We start from the raw sequence: 18,083 nt of genomic DNA, 5'->3' as shown, positions 1-18,083 counted from the left end.
TGTAAAGGATCATAAACCTTATTTGCTAGTGGATAATAAGGGCTTAACTGCATCATTCTTTTATTCTCATCTGTAACACCATATGCACTTTTGTGGGTTAAATGCTTAAATTCATAACTTAGACTCACAAATCTCAGTGCTGTCACAGTTCAAGTATGATCTCACTATTTTTCAGGCATCATGTTGGCTTGATGCGATAGTGAGGAGATTGGACTAGTGCAGTGGGACTCATGAGCTTCTTAGGCTACAAAATAAGGTTTGTCATGTCCCTTGCCCCACCCTGAAATTAATTTCTCATATTTACAGCTGTCTGATACAAACATGAATGACTCCTGTTCAGCAAGGAATTATTAGTATATTGCTAAAGCTTCACGTCTGGGGTCAAGAAGTCTAAATCCTATCTCAATCAGTTGTAGGTCTTGTGTGCCACTGGGTAAATCCTTCTGTCATTGCCTTTTGTGAAGACAACAATAACGCTAGCTTCATGGTGGTGTTGCAGCAATACATTTTTCAAAGGCATTAAGAATAAAACACAGTTACTTCTCCCATCTTTTTTTTAGAAGAGACCTGGTTGGATAGCTTTAGTTTGGATAAGCAGAGTGTGAAATCTTTCAGTCTGATCTGCTACTTTGCGGTTATTGCTGCTGGGAAGCATTTCCCTGTAAAAGTGCACTTGGTTCAGTAATCCAGATAAATTGTTCTGCCTCCCTTCCTCCTCCCTTCTCTCCTCCTTCCCTTACTCTTTTTTCTGTTTAAACCTATGTTAGTGTGGTGCTGCAAACAGGCTCCACAGTCACTCTGTGAATGGCCAATAGCCTGTTTCTCATCCACCGTGCTGGCTGTGCCGAGTGCCTTGTGGCCCTGGAAGTTATGTACGTCTTTACTCGAGCAGGTGCACTGGAGACAGACAAACGTGGGGATTCTAGTGAAATGCCCAGTCCCCCAGATTTGAATCCAGCCTTGAAGGCTGTAGGATTAAAGTAAGCCTCTTCACCTCATATCAGTTCCAGCACATGGTATCTCTTCTACAGTCCTTCACTGTAAGGAAGAAGCAAATAGATGTTTGTTAAGGAAAGATTTAGGAGATTATATTGAATTCAGGAATTTGCATTGGTAAGTTCAGAAATGTAGCCACCTCTGGTAGGGAATGTGCCAATTGCTTAAAATAATACTGTAGGATTTTAGAAAAAGATATTATATTCTTTATGTGTTATCTTGTATTTGTGGTGGTCCTCATGATGTGCTAATTGCTTTCCAGTTCAAGAAATAAAGCTCTTGCTGTGGGGCATTCATGGGTGAAGGACAGACATCCAATAGCTGGAGGTGCTCAGATTTCTCAAAGGTGTGGCCTGACTTACTTGCTTGTAGTTTTTCTGTCACAATTGAAAGAGTATCGTTTTCAGTGCTATTTCCATGGACTCTGATTTGCCTTGGTAATATTTAATGTTTAATCAGAAGTAACTGTAGAAATTTCTGGTCACATGGCTAGGCCTGATCCATTTTTAAATCTTGAAAATCATTGCTGGGGAACTGAAGGAGGGGAAGCAGAATCTAAACAGTGAGCAGTTCCTGGAATAATCACCAACCTACCTGATACTTCAGTGAAGAACCATTTTTGAGAACTCGTATTGCACTAGATAGTCAATCCGTGTTTACAGATAGCCCTCATAACTTTGGTTGCATAAGCAGTGTAATCATCAGACAGTTTAAATGAGGAGAGATGAGGGTAGGGATTAAAGGTGTTCAAGGGGATTTAAGTCTTCAGATAATCACTGGCAGGTGTCCTTTATTTGTGACAGATGACTTAGGTGGTGTCAGTGGTACACACAGTGGAGCAAGAAAAAGCTCCTCCTGCTCTTTGCTTCCCAAAACCAGCCTAGAAGTACCTTGGGGTGCTTTTGTTCTGTTCTGTCAAAGTATCTTTGCAGTAGTGCATAGGAAAGCAAATCAAGCTGAAGACTCGCACTTATAGGGCGAGTATGAGACAGGTTTACAAACATGCAGCTGTAACTTTTTTTTTTAACTTTTTTGTAGCTGTTTGAGGAAAGAAGTCTTGAGGTATCCTACCACATACTTAGTACTGTTTATTGCTTTCTTTAAGATTACTGATGAAGATCAAAAAGATATTTGTTCAAGTCTGTCTTCATCATTCCCTCTTCTTTAGCTGTTAACTGTTTTTTTTTGTTGGTGAGCAGCTTTTGGCAGGTATTGGAGATGTATCTTTTTCATGCCACACCTGAACACTCATCCTGGAAATTCCAGCTGCTGACTTGGATTTGCGTATCTATCTTCCTCCTGTTTGTTTTCACAACATGTTGCAGATTTCAGTGCAGTGGGGACAGATTTCTGATATGCTCTAATCAAACCTGGTGTGAATTTACACCAGGCAAGAAGATAACCAGAAAGAGAGAGGCCGTAGCACCATTCAGGTATGGAACATACTGTGTGCATCATGTGATAGGAGAGTAGTCATGGGTTCTCCTTCACCATCACAGGTGTGTACTAGCCTGGATCAGTCACTCTCTTCATGTTTAAAGAACTGTAAACATTGATCTACTGGAGGTATCCAGTGAAGATCCCTGGATTTCCACAAAAGACATGTCAAAGGATTGGCAAGAATCAGATCATGCTTCATCCCTGGTGGTGGATCCTTTTTGAGAAGAAGCTGAAATTACTGACACTGTTCATGAGGATGTTGAACATGTACATAAATATTTCTTCCTCAAAAAATTCTTGGCCAGAATGACTGTCTACTCTTACTGATTACACTTCTCGATACAGAAGCATCAGTGTATCAGTAGTGCTCTGTGCTATGATGTCCATAGTTCTCTGGTGTGCTTTCAGGTAAGGGCTGAAGGATATCTTGACTTGCTTTGTTAATACAGTGTGAAGTGCTCTGTATGGCTTGTCCTTTTCTTTATTTTTTTCCCCTGGTTCTTTTTTAGCAGGTATTAAATATTTAGATGCTAACATTTTTGGAAGTGGCTGCTAAAACAGATTGGCTTTTCTTATCCGTTCCCCTTCAAAGTGAAATTTGAGGCTTTTTTTTTTTCCATTCAGCCCAGATGATATGCTTTTTAAAGTGAGCAATGTGTTGCAGTGAAAATCAAATACTACTTTCCCCTTCTTCCCCTCCTCCTTTGCTTAACTGAATGCATCCGTGCAGCTCGTATTTGGGTTGGATTCAAAATTAGTCAAAGAGGCTGCAGAGTAAATATGTCAGCTATTGGAAAGCCAGTCCTGCCAGATTGAAGGAATTTCTGCCACTGCCAACAGTCAGCATAGCAAGCTGGCTGAATAAAATCTGACATCTGTATGGACCTTATTAAAACACTGTCTCAATCCTCCAGAAAAATGGACAAGATGATCGAATTAGGTCCTTTCCATGTCTGTCGTCCGCATGCGTGTGACGGTGCTTCTTGTCATGCATGTGTGCAGAGCAGCCCTGAGTTATGCAGCAGGCTGTGCTCTCACCAAGTGGGCAGGGATGTTGCATCCCTGAGGGCTGGGAGGTGAGGACCGGATTGAGGATTTCCTTGTGGGCCTTGGGGTGTTTTGTGTTGGTTAAAGGAGACTTCCAAAGTGAAGTTAGCAGAAGGAGCTATGCAATTTAAACAGTTCCACATGTGCAATTGTTTTGACAGTTCTTTATCCACAAATGGATTCTTTAGAGATGGAGTAATGTGCGTAACAAGTTTGTAGATGCATTGACTGTGACTTTAAAATTGCTTTGTCTGTAACCTGTGACTCTTCTAGCAGCTGATAAGGGTCATATTTTAAGAGAAATAGCTCTTGCTTTGGAATAGGATTGAGTCAGAGTTCAGCGTTCCATTTCTGTAGCAAAGATTGTGTAGGGCTGTCAGTAAGTAACTTTATCTGCCTGTATCTTTGTTTCCTGTTTGGTAAAAAGTTTAGTAACACATCCTTACTTTAGAAGAATATGGAGGATAAATTTATTGTATGACAACAGAAGTCCTATAAACAAGCATCGTGCTAGGTAACAGATGAAAGTTGGTATCTGTCTCAGGAATGTTCCTTCAGTTTAGGAGAGTACAAGTATAGCAGTAATTTAAAGGAGTTGTTAAATGTGAGAGACAGTTCTTGTCTTTTAGGGGTTTGGTTTGGTTTGCTTTCTGAAATCTAAAATTTTCCCTAATTGATTTTTGCTTGGTGTAAGTTTTTTAGTTAAAGAAGCCTTAAGATCACTGCAAAAGCTTTGCAGGCAAGATACAGCAGTAGATCTGACAGGAGCTGAGCTTTGGTTGTTTTCCACAGGAGGTCTTGGGAATGCATCCAGTTATCTTTTCTCAGAAATACCACGATCCCTGGGGGGAAGAAGATGGTTAAGGCAAGTAGGTCTGAGACCTGGAGCCTGTTCTTAGCTAGCGACTTGCCACGAAGTCTAGAAGAGCTCTCACTTAGTTTTTTGGCAGCAGGATTTTGAATAGATGCAGCTTCCGTATGGAAGTAGAGCAGGTTAGATGGGAGGTGTAGGTAGGAGGGTCAGAAAAGAAGGTAGCAAAGAGCAAAAGCACAGATGAGTGACACCTTTTTCTGTTGTTTCTGCCTAAATATACTGCCTAGATGCTTAGATTTCAAGAGAGAGAGGACAAAAGCATTGGTAATCATTGGTTCTCTTGTGGAGTTTGAAACCTTTATTTTATATCAGAGACTTATTGTCAGGACATTTCAGTTTTGTAAATTTTCTCTAAAAACAGCTATTATGACAAGTGCCAGAAGAGTCTTCCAGAGGTACTATACTGACCTGAAAGCTACTCTTTAGGGGAGAGGGGAATGAGGGTTATGGTCTTCTTTTGAAGCTCTTGGATACTTTATAAAAAAACCTTACGAATGTGGTGTGCTGGCTGTGCCTTTACATGAAAAAGAATATCCAGCTATCATATCGCAAGCTGGTGAAGGCATACCTTAGTTTGTAATATTGCTGTAGGTTTTCCCCAGTTGCAGACATGCACGTTACTAGCGCGCTGCGAGTTGTTTGCTAATAGCAGAATGTGTAAGGTTGACAACTTCACCTTCTGCACAGCTGTCTGAGAGTGGTGATTTTGGCTTAATGATTGCATATCAGATACAGGTCTGTGACAAAGACTGGCTTGAATGTGTTCAAGCACTGTTTTGAGAGGGGGGAAAAAAAGACTCATTGATCGAACATAAAACTGCAAAACTTGGTGTCAATAATGATGCTTTAAGACTGCCCTAGCCTGGGGTTTGTTATTGGCAGTGCCCTCTCTTCAGTTTTTCATTGCTGGAATAGCCAAGGACAGACCGTGTTGGTTGCTGATTTAGATCTAGAGACTTGGGCCTGCGGCAGAGTTGGGTAGAGCTTTCCCCAAACAGCTGCTGGGAGCAGGCACCTTTCAGAGTGACGGCAGTACTAGCATAGGCCAGAGCTGAGTGTTTTCAAGTGTGCACCAAGTCACAGCCTTTTTGCGCTGCAGTGTGGGGAGAGCAAAACCATTCTCACTTGACCAGAAAAGCAGTGATGCAGAGAATGAAATCGAGTTTGAATAAAACTGATAAAAGCAAAAAGACATAAAATTGCCAGCTGCATGGCCTGGCCTTGCTTTTGGCAGGCAGTTGCTTTCTTTCTTTGAGGTGCTGTGGCAGAAGTGTCACAGCTGGCTGCGTGTGTGGCCGGTGGTTAAGGTTGTTGCACCTGCCTCACAAGGTGCGGTCGTGCAGTTTCCCTGAGGCTCAATGAGCCAAAATGCCATTTATGGATCTGTTCTTTGGGGAATGTCAGTTCTGCTCTTACCCTCTGCTGTCTCCAAGCCCAATCTGCATTTGGACCTGTGAATTAATTTCTTCTGCTTACTAAAGTCACTTGAGTGTATTTATCCTCCTTCACTAAAGTTTGCATTTGTGATATCTGCATTCCAAAAGTAATGCACAAAGTTGGAAATACAAGAGATCAATCTTTTGCTGGCTAGAGGTGTGTTTAATCTCAAAGCAAGTCTACTGACTTTCCTGTTACACTGTTTTTTTGATACATGGTATCCTACTACTAAACCTCGTCCCCTCCGCAGACTCTGTGATGTGCCAGCTGCCTTACTTGCTTGTGGAAAGATGTATGCCAGAGGACTAGATCAGGACCAGGAAGCTCAATTCTAATTTTGACCAGCAGTATTATATTTAAAATTGAATTGAACAGCATGTGTTACCTGGTTTCCAGCCCTCAGGTAAAAAGAAAATACTCTGTGAGCATAATACTGATCTGACAGAAGCATAGGGATATGGAGCTGAGTTCCTGTAGCCTTGTCTGTTTTGCTTGTGTTTAGACACTTTGAAGGAGAAGAGATTTTTAATGAACTTTGTTTTAGCCTGAGGATACAAAGGAGGCTGCCTGTGTGTTCCTAGAAATAAAATAACATGAAAAAAATCCATAAAATGGGGAGTGTGAATGGAGAACAGGTGAAATGATGATTTAAGAAAGAGAAGGCACTAGCAAGTGCCACATTCAGGATACTGGTAAGTAATGTCAAAATAACCAGGATCAAGATCGGTTTGTCTCATGTTGATTCATCTGCTGATAAACAGATGCTTTTGCTGTCTTTATCTCCTGTAACCTTTCTTCTCTTCTGTTGCAGAGAGCCAACTGTTGCCAGGGAATAATTTCACAAATGAATGCAACATTCCTGGAAACTTCATGTGCAGTAATGGGCGCTGTATCCCAGGGGCCTGGCAGTGTGATGGGCTGCCAGACTGCTTTGATGAAAGTGATGAGAAAGAATGCCGTAAGTGACCATTTCTTTTGCTTTAACATGCCTAACACGACAAGGCTTGGCTAGGCAGCATTAATTGTGTGTTCTGCAATGTACATTATTCAAGTAATGAAGCTGCTGCCAGTTTTTTAATGTAGCTCTTGTTAGAGAAGACATACAGCCTTTCTGATTATTTCAAGTCTTTGAGGCTCCTCAAATTGGCTGTTTTTTAGTTTGGTGCTTTGTAGTAGGTACCTAAACCCCTGTGTACAGAGACAGACCTGTCCTAGGATTTTCCAGTGGAAGAATGCTGCTCTAAGTGATGTGCTGCATACACGGCTTCAGCACACTGGCCTCTGTTGTAAAGACTGTAGCTGTCTAGTGCTACAAGTTCACCTCCACTACTACGAGCTGTGAGCATGGAGAACATTTCCTTTTGTCTCAAAATTGTTGACGTCATCCTGTTCCTTGTGTTATCTCTCCTGCCAGTTTGTAATTCTTAACCCTTTGAAATTTAAATAATAACTTTCTGGAAAATAGACCTAATGGATTGACTAATAATGTTTGCCTGCTTCAATCCTACCTACAGCATTCCCAGTTTTAGAGAGCTATGAAAGTCTGATCTGGGTCTCCTTTGTGATCTTGTCCCCTCCCCCTCCCCCCCTTTTTTTTAAGCATTATTTAAGCTTTAGGTAGTGTTACGCAACCTTTAGTTAGCACAAAACTTCCTAGGATGCACAGTATGTCTAGATAACAAGATTGTGCTGGGCATTTTGGTATAATGTGATTTAAAATCCAGTTTTGGGGAGAAGGGGGGGAACTCTCAGAAATTCCATGTGATTCTAAAATGTCCTAGAGCTTTTGGAGAAATAAGTTACCACTCTCAGTCTAACAAGCATTGCTTCTTTACGTATATATTTTAGAGAGACTTTTATTAAACACCACTGTAAGAAGCTTACCTTTCCCAGGATACTTCCAAGATGTTACTAGCTTCCCTCATGGAGTAGAAAGAAGGAATAGCTTCTTCCAAATTTGCAGACTAGAAATGCCATGTCTTGTTAAATGTTCTTTTCTCTTTAGCTTTTTCTTTTATCTTTAACTTGATGCCTTTTCTTTATCTGTTGTTTTCTATCCCTTTTAAAATAAGTATGCTGTGGAAATCCACATAGGTCTGCTTTGAGCCAGTGAGCTTTTTTACCCCCTTCTTTTGGGGCTCATTAAAAGGGTCTGCATAAAATACCTGATGCTTTGTAGTCTTTATAAAGTATCAGGCCTGTGTTGCAACATTGAAAATAAGTTAAAACAATTTCTTTGGCTGTTTAGATTTTAACCTCTTAGGAAGGGATGGAACTGTTGCAATGATTGGTCATTGTCATGCAAGTCTGTTTAAACCGTAGCAGAATTGATGTCAGTGGGAACTTTGACAAGAATAAAAAGTGATCAGAGTTCAACATGCATCTTTCAGTGACAACACCTTCAGATGACAACAGCTGCATGATTCTCAGCTTCCTTGTTATCTTGCTCTTGAATACAATTTTAGCCCATGCTTTTGGTGTGTAGTCTCTATTTCTGAAAGCTAGCTGAACGAAGACACTTAACCCCACCCTCCCCAGTGGTATTTGTAGGATACAACCCAGGACACCTTCTGTCTCTTCTAAGAATGTTGTCATTCTCTGCCTTGCGTGAATTTCTTTTCATGTGGTACAAGTAGGGAGTGTTAATGAAGTATAACTGGGCTGGACATTTGCTCATGAATCAGTGAGAGCAAAATGCACCGTGTGACACTGTTCAAAAGCTTTCTTATCAGATTTGATTGGATTTATTGAAATGCAGGCAACAGTGAACATTGTAACGAACAATAACATTTTAAATAGCTGCAAAACTACAGTTCATAAGGATGAATGAGGATCAAAGGATGAGCATCCTTTTGATCCTGCCCAAATTAATAGAGATAATTAGGCTATTCTTTCCTATTTCCGTACATCTATCTGCTAAATGATCACCTTCATAAATGTAAAATTAGTATGGAAAAGAGACAACAGGGAAAGCAAGGGATTTATATCCTGTGCTGGCCTGCTGTTAGCAGGTCAGATAAGCCAAAACAGAATAGAGATAGCACTCATTTAAATCTCCCCAAAAAATTAATGCTTATGCAGACGAGGTTCTGTAGCACATCCAGAGAGTATCCAGAGCTGCCTGTTTCGCATCTCCCTCCTCCCCATTTTAGTTAATAGCTTTTAATTTGGTGAACGCTGCCACGAGAACCCCCTCTAATACCGTAGCCCTTGCGCTGATGGGATGCTGAATGGGCTTATGCAGCTACAGTCTGTGCCACCTGTAGGGCATGCTGTGTGCATGTCTGTCTTCAAGAGACAGAGAAGAGAAATGATTCCCTTCACCAGGGTCTTCTTTCCCTGGCAGGCATGGGGAAAAATTTTCACTGAGGCAGAAAGCTGGGGAATTGCAAAGGAGACTGGGAAGATTTTGCAGTTACTTGTTGACTCTGAATTCTCGAAATTGATGTACTGTCTCAATGATGGATGATTCTTATAAACCATGAAATATTCCATTTTGCACCTAGCTTAAAGAGAAGGTTCAGTCACTTTTATGTGTGCGGATATATACATACAGTGTGTGTTGCTAAAATAAGGTTTGTTTTTCTCTTTTGATGAATTTTGAAAATGGGGTACTGTTACAGTTGTCACCAACTAGTCTTCTACATTAGAAAGTGACCAAAAAATTTGGTGGACTTAAACATCTGAATCTGGTGTTAGTTTATAGGTCAGAGACGAGTCATTGAAAGGCAGCTCTAGCATTTTGTCCTAGAAGGGCAAGGGAGGGAAAAATCACTTGTTTCTTTCCCACCAACTGACTCAAGGCTGCCTGTAAAGATAGACTGATAGAGTAATTCAGGTTGGAATGGTCCTTTGGTTCGACTGCCTGCTCAAAGGAGGACTTACGTGGATCAGGGTAGCTCAGGGCCTTGTCTGGTCAAATTGTGAGTATCTCCAAGGTTGGAGCCCACAGCTTCCTGAGCACCAGCTCCAGTGTTTGAATATACTTATTGTGAACATTTATTTTTTCTTAGTATGTAAGCAGTTTCTAGTCATGAGGTAGAAGTTAAACAAAATGATTTTTAAAAATGTGCAATGTGATTAATATTCAGCTTTGCTGGCCTTAGTGTGTGTGTGTGGGGGGGGGGGACGGGACAGAGGAGTTGCAGGAGCCCAAGAATCATTCTTCTTTACAGCAGAAGCTGTTTCTGCTGCAAAGTCAGTACAGTTGTTGATAATCAAAATGTGTAAGTGTGCATCACATCTGATTGTCTCATTGCAGCAGCATGTGTATTGTTACCTGTGTCACAGTAACTCAACAGAGGACAGCCATACTTGAAAGTGTCATTTTAGTATCATAGGGTTTGAAGGGTGTGTGTGTATATATGCATATATACATACATACCCACACACACAGAATTCATATAAAATCTTTATTTTTTAAATTTTTTAGGCCTGGATTTGCCTCCCTCTTGAAATAGGGCTCTACTTATTAAAACCTGTCTTGCAGCAAAATTGGAGTCCTTTGTTTTCCACTGAGCTGTTGCTTTGCGTTAGCTGAGCTGTTGGTAGTTGAGACAAAGCCGTAAGAGTTGCATTAGCAGCACGAGATGGCTGAGTTCCCAGTGTGTTACTAGCCTGAGCAGTGCTTTAAGCTGCTTTGTCTGTGACTCCTCATTGACTAGCTAGTTCGCATTTAAAGGCTTTAGCCTTGCATTAAAGTGTTTGTGTGTGAATAGGATTTTGGTTACAGGATTCAGATTGTGCTGCAGACTGACATTTCTGTGAAGACAAGTGTGCTGCGTTTTGGCATGCCCACTGAGGAAGTCTTGCACACATTTGTGCTGTCAGGTGCAAAGTCTTTCTCTCCCTTTTGGGCTGCCTTGCAGTCAAACATGGATATCCAGGAGCATCTTGATCAGTTCCATTACTGTAGAACGTCATCCTGTCTGTGCCCCTCCAAACGGGAAAACTTGCAGCTCAGATGTTCTGGTTCTCATTCTATGCAGCTTATGTGTGAAAATTGCTGCTCTGTGTTCTGAGAAACTTGAGGACAGCTTAGCATTGTATACCACCCACTGCAGCTCATGTCCTTGCAAGTATGAGGAAGAAGTGAGAGGTGAAGAAGGAATTAAAGCAGAATTACCCTCAACTTGTCCATTCATGATTTATCTCTTCCCTCTGTTCCTTTTTTCCTTTTTCTGATTCCTGCTTTGCAGAACCTTCTCTGTTAACAGTGTCGTTTTGCTTGTGCATGTTTTTTTTCCCTCCCCCTCTGTCTTCCACGTTTGTCAGAAATTGTGTCATCTGTCATATTCCTTGCTTAGTCTTTGCCCTGACTGACGATCAGTTCAACACTTCCTGTGCTGCACGGAACACTTCATATAGGCTTGTCTTTTGTCATGGCAATGTGGTGACATAAAAATTTTATCCTGTTTTGCTTTGGGGAGGAGGGATGAGAAGAGGCATAAGAGGGAGGGAGGAACCCGAGACAGTGATTTGTCTGAGAACTATTTCTCCTAGAAACTGAGTATCTCATTGGCTTTTCCTCCAAGCCACTAATTGAGCTTGAAAAGGAATTGGCTGTAGCAGTGTAAGTGTTTCATGAGTATTTCCAGTTCTTGATAGTTTGAGTAACCTACTATGTTCAGTCCATCTTCCAAAATGGAGAACCCTTTCATAGTTGCTTCCCCTAGCTCTGCTGGTTCTTGTTTGTCAGATTGTTAGTAAGCCTGTGAACTCAAATATCTGTCCTGCAGTTTTCTTTGTAATGTTAGTGGGCTTTTAACTACTACATCTGCTCATTAGCTGTGTAGATGATTTATAAGGGATGCTGAGGCTCCTCTTGACCAATGCAGATTTTTTTTTACCAACCAGACTTTGCTGTGGAGCTTGTAGCTGTTGATTTTGCAGCTCCTGAACCCTGCTCTGTTTATATATGTGAGGGGTATTGCTTGCACTGTTCAAGATGGAAACTGCATACCGTTAGCCACCCCACATCCTCAGTCTGATAGCAGAAATGGAAGTTCCAAAATGACAAAAAATAGAGAACCTGAAGAAAAAGAGCCCACAAATGTATGTGTGCATGTTTCAAAATATTTTGAAGTAAATAATTATCTTTAGTGTGGACATTTATACCTGCTGACATCTTCCTTTAGGGCCAAAATGTACTTCCCGCTGATGAAAGGATTCTCTCCTTGAGATTTAGGAGCAGGATGATGTTCTTAGTAAGCTCGTAATGTCCTCTCTCATCTTATTTCCTCTTTTCTTTGCTCTTTCGTATATCTTTGTATTAGATTATTACAGAAAGAACAATGTGAACACTGAATAAGGCTTTTGTCAGCTAATGAGCAACAGCTAGTGGAGAGATGGCATGTTGCCGCCTTTGTCAGCTAACGAGCGGCAGATGGTGCAGATTCGGAGCATGGCACATCATCTGTGCTAAGTGCTTGGCATGACAGGAGCCAGAATTGCAGCTATACCAAATACCCAGAACTCTACGTTCTCCTTCACCACTCTTCAAGAGTCCTTTCTTTCATGCCAAGTTTGCATGCTTGGCTATGAGCAAACAGTGGTACACACTGACCAGCCATGTTAATCCAAGGGCTAAAGAGTGTAGGCTGTGAGCTGGAAAAAATCTTCCACAAGGATTGCTATCCCCAGGGAAAGCACATTCTGGTGGTAGGAGCTTCAGTATCTCACATGTTTCCATTTCCAGTTGCCACTATTGCTCATTCAGCCCAGAATATAAAGGTAAACTGGTTTCTGAATCAATGATAAAGGCTCTGTAGTGGGAGCATATAGAAAGCTAACCAAGCAACAGGGCATCAGTGATGCTCGTAAGAATGCACTGCCTGCACGCTGTTCTGCACCGCCTATGAAGTGCTGACCTCTGTAGGAACATCTGGAATTAAAGTAGTAAAAAGCTCAGTTCATCACCCTGTCAGCAGATCTCACTCTGACAGTTTCAGACAGCAGCTGTGCTGAGTAGCAGGGATTAGAGTCTTCATGTGCAAATGCTCTTCCATGAGGGAAAATGTTTTCATTAAATGAAAAGCTTCATGAAAATGGTGGATTTTGACTAGCGTTCCCCAGGCAGGCATTGAAGTCGTCTGCCAGGCAGGCTTCCACTGAAGGTCAGCTTAGTCTCTTGCCTGGTTGCAAATACCCAGCTCCTCAGACGCATGCTTGCAGGGACCCCCTTGTACTCAGGACTGACAGATTCTTGATATCTGCAACCTCAGGTTGCATTCAGCACGGGATGGTGAGCCAAGCTTTAGCAGAGTCCCAAGCCAGCAGGCTAAGTTTCATAGCCATGAAGGCCACTACTCAAATTTGGCAGTCTGGGAAGCCAACTAAATCCAGATACCCAGCAGGTCTGGTAAGAACATTTCCGGCTCTGTATCAAGGAACTGAAGCCCTTGGGGCATGCACTGAAGCCAGGGTGCTTGTGGCTTTCTGGGTTTTGGTGACCAATACCCTACTGCTGTGGAATGTAAAATAAGTAAATACTACTATTGAATGAAACTGTTGGTTGTTGCTGTGGGGTGTTGTGGGTGGTTTTTTTTTTTTTTTGGTTTGAGTTTTTGGGGAGTTTTGTTTTGAGCAAGTATTAGTGGGCAGCAAACATGCTTCTTGGCCTATTTGTTTTCTTATGGTTTTTGCCATACTTCTATTCTCATTCTCATAAGCATTCTTAACTGTCTGTAGCAAGCTAATAGAACAGTACTTGAGATCGCTGTGTAATTGTTCGATCAATGCTGATATGTTGGCATATAAATCCTTCATTTCTTCTTTTCCTATGCATCTCAACTATACTCTTCTTGGTTTCCCCATCAAGAGTTCAAGTTGTGTGTGTTTATATATAATGTTAAAAATGCCCTTTTTCTTGTGTTCTGTTCTACATCTATTTTTTCTATGTTCAGTATATTTTCAGTTCCACCTAATCTGTCTAAATGCACATAGCAATTTATGTGAATGCTTTATAGTCTCAGAAGACTTTATAAAATTCCTTGTGGCCTCATTCTGAAGTGGCATGAAGGTACATGTATGTAGCACAGATAAACTTGCATCATTCATACCTCTGTGTGTCCCAACACTTGCTTACTCTTTATTGACCCTGCACTGGTGGGGAATTAGGCTGCATTAGCAATATATTGTAGTTTGAAAATGCTGCCAACAGTAACCATTTTCAAGTTTTCCCCAAGGTTTCCTGCGTATTTTTGTTCCATCTTCAATTTAAAAATCACCTACCAGAGAAATGTTTCTTGCTCCCTCTGGTGTTCACTTGCAACAGGTTTTACTGCTTGACACTTTAAGGAACGGAGAAGCTGCGGGAAAGTGTTTATAACAAACAATTGTACACAGTGTGGATGAGTTGTAAAGAGAATCTTTATAAAAATGCTAAATAAAATTCACACTCTGTAATTAAGACTGGGTTTCCTGGATTATGTGATGAATTTTTTCCTGTGCCCTAAAACTTTACAGCTGGAAAATTGAAACTCTTGCAGAACAAAGGCAGGTTCATTCTTTTTTCGTCTGTAAACTGTTGCTTCAGATGCATGTTGACTGACTTAGTTACATCTACAGTTTCTACAAAAGAGGTAACTCATGAAGAACTGTATATATTGAAACTTTAACAACATGGGAGGAGTGAAAATTATTAAAAAAAAAAAAAAAAAAAAAAAGCCCACTAGAACCCAAACTGGCTGATCAAGTTGCTCCATCCTTGGAGAAGCCCCTGAGTGCAAGAACTCCTATGCTGGCAGGAAGGAAAGGAGGAGGATTTATTGAGGACCGAACCAACCTCGAGCAGACACCATGCCTAGAAGCCTCAGGTGAGGTTTGTCAGGCTGCCTTGTCCAGCACTCTGTACTGATGGGAGGTAGATTTAAGAGGGGACTTTGGACTTGTTGCTTTCCCACTAAAAAAGGTTCATGGGGTTTGCTGTTGAGGTTAGGATCATGCTTCAAGTCTGCGCTACAGGAAGATCACACAACTGGAGTTATATTGAGGCACATTATGTACTCATGCTTTTTCCCTGGGTAAGTCACAAAATTAAAATGGAGTGACAGATCAAGCTTACTAATAAACAGTTAATATTATCTATCAAAATCTGCTTTCTGGTTTTAGATGTTTGTCCTCATCTCTCGTTAGACTCCGCTGTGAGAGCGGTCAGATTCATGGCTCCCACATTGTTAAGTAACCAGATCTTCTAGCTGTGTAAAAAGACAGTGTGTAAAGGTCCTGTAGAGACAGTAGGCACTGCAATCTCTTTATTTAATGGCTGCTTATTACTACAGTACAATCATTATAGCCAAAGTTATTTTGTTTGGGTTTAGCCACTGTGCAGAGTCAGAGTCTAATGAATAGCTTTTGTGTAGAGGAACAAAGGGCACAAAATGACTGTGGCTGCTATCCTTTTAAATACTAGGCTTTAGGATAGACAAGCAGAGCTCAGTGCACTGAAGAATGAGATGCAGCATTTTGTTAATAAGAAATGTCTGCCCAATTCAGTAGTAATGTCAGTGAGCTCTAGGGATTGTCTAAACTAGCTGAGATACAGAAATACAGTACCAGGCCAAAACCCTTGATAGGACTAATCCTACCCATCTGTAAAGATTACTGACTTTGCATTGTTTAATGTATCATTGGCCAAAAAAAATGATTCTTAAAGCATCTGTTAGGCTTAGTTAACACCAGTCTCTAATGCCACAGAGAGTGAGGGGAACATGATATTTTCAAAATACGCATTCAGATCACTGGGATTAAGATCCAGGGTTGCATATCTGTAGCCGTTTCTTGGACTGCCCATCACAAGTAAAGGTGAGGTCTGTTGCCTTGTGTTGCTGCTAGCCAGCTGCAGTTTTAGCTTTCAGAAATTTCTAATGCTGGTTTTTGATAAGTTTGAATTCTCTTTAGCTAGCTAACAGCCTATGATAGTGAGAGCTAAATAGCTGTGCAGTGTGTGTTGCTTGTTTTTTTCCATAATATAGTGAGCGTTGCCAGTAATGAATACATGTAATGAAGTGATTTAGGACCTTGTCACTTACAATAATGGGATTTCAGTATCAAAATCTCTTTTCCACTTTTGAGGATTTTATTTTATGCATCTAACATCATACAAAAGTGCTGGAGCTGAGTTTGTGCTATTCTGTTTTTCAAATCTATACTCACTACTTCAGGAAGTGCTGAGTGGCTGCGACGTGGATCATAGTACTAACTGGAGGTTTAGGTGGCTGTGAACTTAGGTCATTGTCTGTGCACTGATTCAGAGATGACAACGGGCCCCTGCAGCATAAGATTGTGTCCGAAGACAACTGAATGGTTGGTGCACATAACTCTGGTGGCAGAGAAATATTGACTTGTTTCATAGAATGAATGTGGTCTAGGGAATGAGCATGGAGGATGACTACACAGGCACAGAAAACAACATAAAGGCATAGAGAATATAGAAGCAATGTATTAAAGTAACTACTGTAATTATAGCAACTTCAAGACTTCAAAACTCTGTATCTCTGCTAAAATCTATTTGAAATGGTTGAGGTGGGGGGCTTAGGTTTTCTTGTGAGCATGATCTGGGAATTTATCTCTCTGTTATATATAGGACTAACAGTCTACCTCTGTGGTTTCCCACCCTAAATTACATCTCAGTCTGGTGTATTCCAAATGCCTGTGAAGAAGGTGCAAGTCTGTAATGAAAACTATAAGTAGGTATTTTTTTTTCTTGACTAATGTCTTTTTTTCAATATATGGAAGGAGAAAATGTAACAGTAAGGCCAGAACTAAGAAAGAGATAAGCATGTTCCCAAAGCTTGCATACTGGAGGGCCTATGCCAATAAAAATAGCTGCAGTCAAAGTGGAGTTTGTGTATTTATATTTCTTGAATAGCCATTGTCAGGTACTAGGATTCCAGGCTGCCAGCTGTTGTGCAAACAGTAGTAATTTTTGAAAAAGGTTATTGAAACTAACGCATAACTCTTTTGCTTTTTTTTTTTTTCAATTTTTTTCCTAGGTAGCTAGAATTTGCAGCATTAAGTTAGCGGTTTCTCTATAAAAAGTAGTCATATACACACCTATAGAAGGCCTCTGGACTCTTATTCACAGCTTACCGAGTGCTTTAAAGTCTTCTGTGGTTTTTTTTTTTTTTTTTTTTTTTTTTTTTTTTTTTTTGCATCTTCCTGTTATCTTGGGGTTGTCCTGGAATACTGTAAGTGGTGTGTTAGGGCATCAAGCAACAAATAACTTTCAGATGCATCTCCAGGCTCCCAGGACCTGGAGAAAAAGTCCTGAAGTTCCTGAAAAGAAACCTAAGGCAGTCTTCAAAGGGAGACCACAAGTGTTGCTGAACCTTCATCTGCAGGTCATCAGTATGTCATATCACCATTGCTTAGCTTCTAGTATTTCATGCAGAGCATATGCTTGAAAGTTGAGAAGCTTTGCTAATAATACAGTAAATCTTTTAGCTCTATTGTATCTGATCTTTCAGGAGAGCCAGAGTTGTCTCTGAACTATGCTGCCTGTAAAGCCTTGCCTCCTTGATCAGTGCATTACAGGTGTCAGTCCCGCTTACCTATTTCCTTCGGAAGACCAAAAGTCAAACTCAAATGACTGAACAGGTTGCTTAGTTTGAATCTCCATCTCTGCTTTTTCACTGGTGCAAAAGGGCTTGTATCAGTGAAGGCTCAGTAGGGAATTGAACCCTGACTGCAGGAATGGGGAAGGGCTCTGCTGTATTTTGGGGAGTCAAGCTCAACAGGTCAGGCTTTTAAATCAACAGTGCTCCATTTAGTCTGCTCAGAGGCTAGCTTATGGAAGTCTGTCCATTACATTATAGTAATGCTCTGAGGGTCTGGCAGTACTTCATAGTTATTAATTACTCTTGTACTTGCCTGTGATATGCATCTTGCGGAAGTGGAACTGATAATACCAAGATCTAGAGTGTCTTGTCAGGTGTCGGACAGCAATTCTTTGGCAGAGCCAAAAGAAAATCCACATCTCCTGGCCTGTAATCTGTTTTCAACATATGACTAGCTTTTCCATTAAGTTGTTTTTCTTATTAATTTAATTAAGGGCTATTTTTTCTAGCCTGTGATTTTTTTCACGCAAAATGTTCTTCCTAAAGCTGTTGTAGTTAAGATGCCCTCAAGATTCCAGCCTGTACTGCAGCACTCATGAAAAGTGAAATCAAGGGGAGTTGCTTCTGAAATCTCTTACTAGCTGCCTTCAGGTATGCATTTGCGCTTACAACTAGTGAGTAATCAAACATCAAGGTTTTGATAGCAGTAGTTCTGGGTAAGGGGGCTAGGT

The 18,083-nt window shown here is 40.9% G+C and overlaps 1 protein-coding gene across 4 annotated transcripts in view; it reads left to right on the top strand.

Moving 5' to 3' along the window:
* Window positions 1-18,083, top strand: part of LDLRAD3 (low density lipoprotein receptor class A domain containing 3) — a 117,920-nt gene that overhangs the window by 30,235 nt on the left and 69,602 nt on the right. For 3 of the 4 annotated variants that reach the window (XM_064512777.1, XM_064512776.1, XM_064512778.1), the window contains exon 2: window positions 6,606-6,752. In XM_064512777.1, coding sequence (XP_064368847.1) covers window positions 6,606-6,752 — 147 coding nt within the window. Of the gene's footprint in view, window positions 1-2,714; window positions 2,845-6,605; window positions 6,753-18,083 lie in introns of those variants that run through there. The other variant, XM_064512779.1, reaches the window with a different exon arrangement.

The sequence above is a fragment of the Dromaius novaehollandiae genome, chromosome 5 (assembly GCF_036370855.1).
Source record: "Dromaius novaehollandiae isolate bDroNov1 chromosome 5, bDroNov1.hap1, whole genome shotgun sequence".
In the NCBI taxonomy this organism is placed as follows: domain Eukaryota; kingdom Metazoa; phylum Chordata; class Aves; order Casuariiformes; family Dromaiidae; genus Dromaius; species Dromaius novaehollandiae.
Note: the sequence above shows the minus strand (reverse complement) of the source record. Positions and strands in the feature narration are given on the sequence as shown.